Source organism: Papaver somniferum, chromosome 11 (genome assembly GCF_003573695.1).
Source record: "Papaver somniferum cultivar HN1 chromosome 11, ASM357369v1, whole genome shotgun sequence".
NCBI classification, from domain to species: Eukaryota; Viridiplantae; Streptophyta; class Magnoliopsida; order Ranunculales; family Papaveraceae; genus Papaver; species Papaver somniferum.
In genome coordinates, this window is record NC_039368.1 from 78,730,409 (window position 1) to 78,740,569 (window position 10,161).

Below are 10,161 nucleotides of genomic sequence, written 5' to 3' on the forward strand. Positions count from 1 at the left end.
TTTCCATTTTTGTTATGCTTAGGAAAACTAGGTCTTCTTCTCGATCTCAGCAGTGTTCCCCTAATGGTGCGACTCAGGATAGTTCATCAGCTTCTTCCTCCTTCGACACGGTGGATGATGTTAACACAGTTTACTGCCATTGCCTCTTTAGGGGTTTCCATAGTTGTGGTGACGGGGTTGGTGGTAGGGGGTGTGTCAAGGGTTCTCTCCTTCGACATTTACACGACAAGCACTTATTTTCTGAGGAAAACAAGGTTGATTGCAGAGTTTTAATCTCTACAGATTCAGGAGTGTATCAGGCATGGATGGAAGTTCTTCGTCACCTTCGTATGTGGATCTGCAACCAGTGTATGCATCTGCATGCTCCGAGATTACCCTATAAAGGTAAAGAAGGACGGATTCATGGTGATATTATTGTTGGACCTGCTAATGGAGATCTTGCTGAGTCTCTCATTCATGGTTTGCCTAAGCATGACGTTGTTGTTGAGAGTGTTGTTCGTGATGCTGTTCAGACCGAGTTTGCTGTTGTTGAGTATGTTACAGGTGAGATCGTTGAAACACTTTCTCTCGAGATGTTGAACTTGGTTTTGCAGCGACATGTTTCAATTGTTTCTTGAAAACCACACCAATGAAGATTAGCTTTCTCTCGTACCCTCAAAGTGTGCCTTGATAAGGTCCTTTCGAATCCAACTGATATTTCAGCCTGGTTGAGGCTTCTACTTCTCCCTATTTGTACCTTGCGAGTTTACAAACCCAGGAATACGTCATAGGAGAAGTCCGGCACTAGGAGAAGGCTACAGGTCATGGCCATTAATCAAGCTCTTCTTGAATGGAAGGAGGTTAGTGGATGTTCAGTCTTGCTTCGTAGAGTGCTTCAACATCCCGTTAACTTGCTAAGAAAACCATCGTTAGGGAAGAAGCAAGATGCTACCAACTTGACTGCTGCCAGGAATAAGATGAGATGTGGGCAATTTTCAGCTGCAATTCGAGTACTTTTCTCAAATGGGGTTGCTCCTCGCAACGAATCCACTTTCATAGAGTTGCGGATTAAACATCCAACAGCCCCGCCCCCTTCAATTTCGCCAGAATATGTTGGTGTTGACTCAATAACGGTTGATTCTAAAGTTGTTCTTGGTGCTATTAAGAGCTTCCCTAAAGGAACTTCGTGTGGCCGAGACGGTTTGCGAGCGCAACATTTAATGGATGCATTGAGTGGTTCGGATTCTGCAGTAGCATACGAGTTACTTTCTTCTATCACGGGGGTCGTAAACTTATGGATGGCTGGTAAATGCCCCGAGGTCTTAGGTGAGTTCATAGCTAGTGCACCCCTAACACCGTTATTGAATCCGGGTGGTGGTCTTAGGCCTATAATTGTGGGGACCATGTGGCGCAGATTGGTCTCCAAGATAGATGTCTTTTCCGTCAGCGAGGCCATGACTTCTTATTTGGGCGATTATCAATTTGGTGTTGGTGTGCATGTCGGAGGTGAGGGTATTTTGGACGCTGTAAATAACTTGATGGAGTTGAAAGGTCATGCTACCAAGATGTCAATGCTGCTTGTTGACTTTTCTAACGCTTTCAATTTGGTGTGCCGGTCTTATCTTATTAAGGAAGTTCGACTACATTGTCCAGGTATTTCACGTTGGGTGGAATTTTATTATAGTAAGCATGTTAGACTTTATTATGACCAATATATCTTTTCCTCGGCACTTGGTGTACAGCAGGGGGACCCACTCGGTCCCTTGTTGTTTGCTTTAACACTCCATCCACTTGTGAAGACCATTGCTTCTCGGTGCAAACTTGATTTGCATGCTTGGTACCTCGATGATGGGATAATTATTGGTGACACTCTCGAGGTGTCCAAAGCACTAAGCATCATAAAATCTGAGGGGCGTGGTAGAGATTTACATCTTAATATAGAGAAAACAGAGGTTTTTTGGCCTTCTGCTGATCCTAGAAGTTTTGAAGAAGATGTTTTCCCTCGAGATATTGGCAGGACGACCAATGGTGTTAAACTCTTGGGATGGCCAGTGAGTCTGGATTTGAATTTCATCAGTGACATGGCGTTGAGTAGAGTTCGCAATACCATTCATCTTATGTCCGCCTTCAAGAAACTCAAGGACCCCCAGAGTGAGATGTTACTGCTTCGCAACTGTACCGGTGTGTCCAGATTGTACTTTTCTAGGCGTACCACCAATCCTGCAGCTCTACAGCAAGCCATCGAACTTTTGGATGACCATTTATTTCAGTATTTGAGACTTTTGGTCACAGGTGATGGGGCCGGTTTTGGGCATTTGCAGCAGCGCTTAGCCACCTTACCATCAAAGAGGGTGGCCTTGTCATTTATACTATGGTAGACACTTGCAACTATTGTTACCTCGCCTCCCTGAGTCAGACGGTTTCGGTACAAAAGTTGATTCTTGGTAGCTTATTACCATCAGATAAAGTATCTGCTTATCAGTCCCCTTTTCATTCAGGTATGTGGTCTTCCTTATAACTATTGCGTTGATGATACTGCCCCACCTTTTATGCACTCCCTGACAGTTACTTATTTTGATGCAGTTAAGAGGCAAATCCCCACCCAATTTTCTATGTCTGCAAGATATTCCATTCTATGGCAATGTAATCGGTTTAATCATGCTCAAGTTTATCTTTTGGCCGTACCCATTAGTGGTTTGAATCAATGCCTTGGACAAGAAAATTTAGAGGTGTTGTTTGTTACCTCCTTGGTATCCCCTTATTCGTCGAAGGTGGCTTATGCTCAAGATGTAACAGACCTATGGATATTTTTGGGGACCACGCTCTTCATTGTGCCAAGGATGTCGGGATCAAGTTTCAGCATGATCATGTAGGCGACGTAATTGCTGACATATGTTACAAAGTTGTTGTGTCTGCTCGTAAATAAGTTGCCCTTGGTTTTCTGTCGAATGACAACAAGGATCTGGGCCCTGCAGACATCCTATTTCATAGTTGGGAGAATGTCCAAGATGTTTGTATGGATGTTATAGGCATTTCACCCTTTACAGGTGAAGGTGTTCGTGCTTTTATTCCGGTCCAGGCTATTGCGAAGGATGTTTTGTGCAAACGTACCAAATATTTAGATCAATGTGATTCGCATGGTTATGGTTTGGGTGTTCTAGCATTTTCCACGTTGGGGGAGCTTGGTGATGATACCTTGTGTTTTTTTAGGAGATTGAAGAATTGTCTAGTTAGTAATGATGTTAGTAGTGGAGTAGGTAAATTTCTTTATCATAAACTAGGTGTCGCTATTCAAAAGGGTGTTGATGCCCAGCTTGTTGCTAGGCTGCCACCTAAATTTTGTACGAGTAATCCTTAAAATCTTTATTACCTTTTTAGGATTAAACATCCAAATAATTTATTTCTATTAAAAACTCTTTTAATCAACAAGGTTCCATTTTTTTCATTACAAGTAATACTTAATGTATTGATTAACTTACTCCGAGAGCGACACCTCTGGTTAGGTTAATATATCCAACCAATAAAGCTATATTTTTCATTACGTGTGACGTTATGACGTTCTTGAAAATGATGTAGCCTATTTACAACACCAATAAGAGTTGATTTTGTCCGAGACGATTTGAAAGACAATTCTTATTTTCTTTTCATGTTAAGTGGAAAACATCTTCAAATGATTGGAGAGGAGTCAGAGGTAAAAAATTCAAACCTCCATTTAGGACTCTAAAGCAACTACCGAAATCTGATTGAGGCGTTCTTGAAAATGATTATCGAAATCTTATTGGAAAGATGATCGAAGGTGGTGATTGTGTTACAGAGATGAAGGAAAAAAAATGGTCGGTGGTTGGAGACGGAGAAGAAGAGGTGATTTGGAACTGGGTTTTCTAGTGTTAGTTGTCGGGGGAATGATTGTATTTTATGGATATTGATTTGAAAGACTATATAAGGGAGAACTCTAGAAACTGGAAAATCTAATTCCGGCACTTTTCTGTGTCCTAGTTGCAAACTAGAGTCAATTATCCTTTAACCTAGGTTTTTCCAAAACCATTATAGGTTAACGACTTGAAGACTTCATCTGGGATACGTGAAGCCCGATCCAACTTTTTTATCTGTAGTTGTGTATTCCGATCTTACTTGTTCTATCGTATTGAGTTTTATCTTCTCTAAGATTTATTCGAGATTTATCTCTGATAGGTAAGATATAAAGATTAATCACAACAGTTCTTCGTCTCAGACTCTTGTGATTCCGTAATAACTTTTTCTGTTAATCAGTTGGGTTATTGTGAGGTGATTGATATTTCTAGGCTGCTCTTCGGGAGTATAAGACCGGATTATCAATTGGTTCATGTTCATATTGATTTATCAAAACATGGATCAAAAACCGAATAAAGAATAGACATATCTGTGGGAGACAGATTTGTTTATAAGTCTTCGACTTTGGGTAGTAGCAACTCTTAGTTGTGGGTGAGATCAGCTAAGGGAATCAAGTGCGCAGAATCCGGCGTGGTTCTAGAGGCATAAGGAACGCGACTGTACCTTAATCGATGTGAGACTTGGTTAGGGCGCAACTACATTCCAGTCCGAAGTTAACTTGTAGTAGGCTAGTGTCTGTAGCGTCTCAATACAGTATGGTGTTCAAAGCTGGACTAGGTCTCGGGGGTTTTCTGCATTTGCGGTTTCCTCGTTAACTAGATTTCTGGTGTCTGTGTTATTTATTTTTTTGCATTATATTTGTTTATATAATCTTTGTTAACGAATAATCATTTAAATATTACAGAGAGTCAGTTGGTAGCCTTGCAACAAGATATGCACTATAATCTTTGTTTATATACTTGAAATATCACAGGTTGTGCGTAATTCAATCAGTTGATAAATCCGACCTTGATTGTTGGATATAACTTGATTGACACTTGGGAATTGGTCTTTGGTGTCGTCCAAGTTATTTCTCTTATCAATCAGGCTCATGGATATTCTATCTGTTCGATTTGCTGATTGCATTGAGAAATAAAGATAAACTTGTTTGATATATCTCTTGATTGAGCTCGTTTTTAAGTTGGTGCTCTCGGAATTATGTTGGAGTTTAGACCATGCAGATTGCGGAACGAATTATTGGGTGTGGTTGTTATACCCCCGCCTTTTCATGGTGTTTTTCAGGGACGAAAGTATTAAACTACCCTTTAAAACAAATAGAAACTAAATCTATTATTCTCATACCCCATTCTCCTTCTTTGTCGTCTCCTATCTTTGAATTTTTTTTCTCTATCATCGATTTGAACACGGTTTCATCGTTGCTTCAAAAATTTCTTCGGCGATTAATAGATTAGGTTAGAATCAAATATTGTAACTGAAAATTTTCACTTTCAGTTAATATCGGCATTGTGTTCGTCATGAATACAATGTCGTTTTTGCGTACCGGCATAGTTTTAGTATGAACACCATACCGTTTTACTATGTCGGCGCTGTTTTTGGTATGAATACCATGCCGAAATAAATTGCCAGCATGCTAGATAGAATCTATCAATGCCGATAGCCAAATGAAAAAAACTCAAGTTTCTGGGAAATTTGCATCATGTTTCGGCATAGCAATTTAAGCAATGTAAAATGCCGTCACCACTACCGGCATGCTCGATAATGAATATTTTATCCCTGTAGTATACTTAAAGGAACACTCTTTATATATAAAATGCCGACTATAATTTTAAATTTGGGGATATTGTGCGTAGGCATGATGAAAGTATGAATACCATGCCGATTAGGGTCGGCATGGTATTCTTATTTTTACCATGACGATACTGACTTTTTCAGGCGCAACAATGACGAATTTAATGAAAAAAATCAAATTTCAATATATTAAAATCTATACCCGTGTATTCGGAACACTTGTATATTCAGCTTTTTACTTTTCTGGGTTGGATCTTCATCTAAACCTTCATGATCACAAATATCTAAGTTTAATGTCGTTGCATTAACAAAATCAATAATAATGATTTATACTAATCATTATTAAACCAATCTATTAACTTACTAAACACCATTAACTACAAAATATGATTAGTGAGGGATAAATTAAGATTTACGTTAAATATATCGATATGGGACACCTGCAAATTCCTATTTAATTTCAAATTCCTATTTGCCTTATTAGCATATCCCTAGTAGTCATTTTGCATATTTTATTTTGCATATTTCTCAATTACGCGTTTAAAAATAGGACCCACGCCATTGGAGATTGTTTCTGAACATAATTTTTTAATTTTTACCACATAAAACCACACAAATAAGGGTAAATAAGACCTCCACAAACGATTTTTAATTCCCACCGCTGGAGATGCTCCAAGGGAACTTCTTGGTCGCTTACTCCGGGAACTTCTTGGTCGCTTACTTCGAAAGTATCAAGAAGCTTAGAGGCTGACTGCTGTCGCAGAAGATGGTGTCTTAAACAAGGTCACAAACTCCATTAAAGCAGCTCGTAATTGTGTATCTGTTACAGAGGACTGGTGCAGATCTTGAAATGACATTGGATCAGGGTGATGAAGTAGTAGAGTTGTCTGCTTTTTCATACTTCATTGAGTTTAAGTTGTAAAACTGTTGAAACTTTTTAAATGGCCAGTAGAGCTGTTGCTGTGTCCACGCATGTCCAACCCAAGCACCAATTATAATGGAGAGATTTTCAAAAACGAAGTGATTTACACGACCAACTAGAATTAATTAAATTGGAAATGGGTAGAATACTAGAATTAGAATCAGCAGTAAATGTTTGCAATATGGTTCAAAGAAGAATTTGGAATAGTTTCGACTGGTAGTCTGTAACATTAAGACATGGGGCCAAGTTACTGTCCAACTTCTGTCTGGCAACAAGATGCTGAACATAACAATCTCAACACTGCACCAAAACTGGCAACTTTGACTTCAGCTACTTCAGTTCTGCCCACGCATTAGCGAGCATCTTTCTGTTTTGGGTAATATATTGGCTATTAGGAAGAGTGTCCTTAGATACCACCTTACACAAATAATTTCATTCTGAAACAAACCCAGAATGACTACAAACAAACTGAAACATTCTTACAATCTACCGTAAAAATAATTAAACAAAAACATGATATTTTCACTGTAGCTCAACCAGACCTATCTAAAGAAGTGAAAAACAAATCAGCCGAAAGCAAGAAAAGGTTGAAGGTTTACACTGAACTGGGATTCTATGGAGCAAGCTCATACATCTGATATGGACTAGTTAGAAGGGTCACAAACAAGATTTTTATTATTTAGAAGATAGAACTGTGAAACGTATCCAGACTACAGTGACACGATTTTTCTCTTCTTGAAAAAGAAGTCTTTAGACAACAGTAACGCATATTTCAAACAAGTTGAACATGCATATCGTATATAAGGAATAAAAAGGTATAGACAGACATCATTTAGCACACCAAGGGGTCACATATTTCAAGCATTACCACTGCGGCCCATCATCTGCTCTGATGGAGGCATCATGACAAAGACAGGCCTACCATTAAACCCTGGATGTGGAGACCTACGTCGCAGCTCTCTCGCTTCTTGGCATAAAGCACAGTAATGGCAGAAGAAGTGGGTGGCGAAGTCACATGTTGACTCGCACTGTTCTCGCTGCAGCTCATCCTCCATGATGCTTCCACAGCAGCCGCATGATTTAGCTAGTGATTCACAGGTACCCTGTTTACACCATCAAAAACAGAAACACAAAAACCTCAAAAATTCATCTTTTGCAAGAAGACAAGTTTCCTATCAACTGTGTTTACAGAAACTTGACCAATAAACTAGCAAATCATGATAATGTTGGCCCTTCCAGATATGTATTAGGATCCATAAGATGATATAAGTAAATAGCTTGGTTATTATGTGAACAATCATGGAAACCAACAGGAAGAAAAGAACAATAACCTACAAAGGAAAGTAACGAGAGAAGAGATTGTGGTTTACTAAAAAAGTTCCATAACCCATCAAAGACTAGGATGAATAGAAGATGTCTACGAGTAATAAAAAAAACTCAATACAGGATGCTGATCCATATCCCATCAAACAAAAAAACCATTCCTTAGTGTTACTTATATAACAGCATCTACCATTTAACTGTATAACATAATGCTACAAGACCAAGATAACTTGCCTCGAGATTGAATCTTCGGCGTACTGCGGTACGGCTCGGATAAGAAAACCAAGGTGCCAGCCAGTTTGAACCAACAAGCGAATTTCCAAGCATGTAAAGACCAGCGTAGGTCAAGCAATGATTTGCAAAAACTCCATCAGATGATCCTAACCTCTCTGCATTACTCCCATATAACACACAAGGAGCCACACTTCCAAGAAGACCTGACAATACCATAGAGGTGTCGGAATAAAAGAACAAAAGCACAACTTAAAAAAAAAAATCCTAGGCAACTCAAAGTGAGAATGAATGAATTGCGACATCTCAGCTGATGCAAATAATAAGCACTACCGATACCAGAAAACCAAGATCAGCACGCCAGAAATTCAATACTAGTAACTAGAAGATTTTAGGCTTTCAAATGGAATCAACAATAGAAAAACGACAATATTAATTAACATAAGAGTCTGTTAGGATGCTTCAAGATATTGAATTCCAATACAATTATTTCAGCAATGAACAGGTTGATAGCATGCCCCAAGTTCCATACACAAAGAATCCCATTACCCAAATAGAGATATATAATCTTCAATCCAAACAAAAAACTTAATCGTCATCAGCTAACCCAGATATAAATTCACTATCTACAGTGCACAACTCAAAGAATGTTTGACAAAAATCATTCGCTTTAGACCCTAATTTCAATTTTCAACTCCTCGTATACCATTTCCATATCTAAACCGTATAACACATCTCTAGCTCCTAAACACTTGTCAGGAATTTCATGAAACCAAACATCAATTCGTTCTAAATGTCCTAACAATATCTTGTAAACCAATCTAAAAACATCGAATTCCCTATAAACAAATTCCACCAGATTCCCAAATCCAACAAACCAATTACAAGACAAAAACAAGATCCAATTTAAAAGATAAGTAAAAACACTTACAAACTTCGAGATCGCTGCTACAAAACTCATCGTTTCTCCCAAGACAAGAAAATAAACTTGAATCCCATTGATTACGTGAAATCGGTTCACCAATAACACTTCCAGCATGACCTAACGGAACTCCATCAGCTGTCCATTCACCACCGCTATATTCCTTTTCAGTTTCTATCGCCACTGATTTCTTCTCCCCCGTTGCCGGTGGTGGTACTGCCGTTGCCGGTGGCGGTGTTGTTGTTTGTTTCTCTTCAGAAAGAAGAGGACTGGATTCTTCAGGATTCGCCATTACTACAGAAAAACAAAGCGAAACCCCCTGAAATCAAACCCTAGATTAGATATTCAAATTTGTGTCTTTCTTCGCAGCGAAGATTAGAGAGAGCCGAGAGGAAAGGGAAAGGATGAGTCAATGGACCGTGTTAACTCTCTTATATCAACTTCACGTTACAAACAGATTACTCCGAAAATTTCTAGAACCAACTTTAGAAGGAATCCTGGAGCTGCTGTTGTCCTAAATCGGATCAGTGAACACGCAGAGACTAGTGACGTGTCGGATATGACACGTAAAGGAAAATGCCTCACCCTTCTCCTGGATGGTTTGTAGGATGTTTGGATGCACATTCACAAATTATTTTAGAATTTTAAATGTACAAAAGTCAAAAGTTAATTTGACGATCCAATTCTAAAGATGTTTCTAGATACAAAACGGTTAGTTTTTTATGGAACAGTAGATAGTGAAGTTTAGACAATGGGTAAAATTGTCATTTTAAGATGAGAGACTAGGGGGTGAGTAATCTTTCTGAGCCAATAATTTTTTTCGAACAACAAAACTAAAAGTGAAAACTGAGAGACAATTTATGCACGAAAACGAGTCAGGAAGACAAGTTCAATCCTCATATTACAAATAAGAAGAAATCAAAGCCTCTAAGAGTTCGAAAGAGGAAAGGATTTTCACAAGAATATCCACAAAGAGGTAACAAAAAAATTTATAATTTTCATAATACTAAACATAGTTATTATTCTGGTAATAAAAATCACTTGCAAAGGAGATGTAAGATCCGTAGGATGCAAAATGTCCTTTTTTGTATCAAAGAAATTGACAAAAGCTTCATTTCTTTCGAAG

General features: G+C 38.6%; 1 protein-coding gene across 1 annotated transcript; it reads right to left on the minus strand.

Annotated features, from left to right (window-relative positions):
* Positions 1 to 7,207: 7,207 nt before the first annotated feature.
* LOC113322639 (cell number regulator 8-like) lies at positions 7,208 to 9,451 on the minus strand. Its single transcript, XM_026570768.1, has 3 exons — positions 9,045 to 9,451; positions 8,117 to 8,319; positions 7,208 to 7,662 (listed from the first exon to the last, which is right to left on the minus strand). Exons 1-3 carry the CDS (start codon positions 9,325 to 9,327, stop codon positions 7,417 to 7,419), a joined length of 732 nt encoding a protein of 243 aa, XP_026426553.1. The 5' UTR covers positions 9,328 to 9,451; the 3' UTR covers positions 7,208 to 7,416.
* Positions 9,452 to 10,161: the final 710 nt, after the last annotated feature.

Bases quoted from the DNA above. Each gene is read 5' to 3' on its own strand.
- LOC113322639 (XM_026570768.1), bottom strand. From the start codon at position 9,327: ATGGCGAATCCTGAAGAATCCAGTCCTCTTCTTTCTGAAGAGAAACAA. The intron at 8,320-9,044 runs GTAAGTGTTTTT...TGGTATTGTCAG, and splicing joins TAGCAGCGATCTCGAAGTTT to GTCTTCTTGGAAGTGTGGCT. The intron at 7,663-8,116 runs GCAAGTTATCTT...TGGTGTAAACAG, and splicing joins GCCGAAGATTCAATCTCGAG to GGTACCTGTGAATCACTAGC.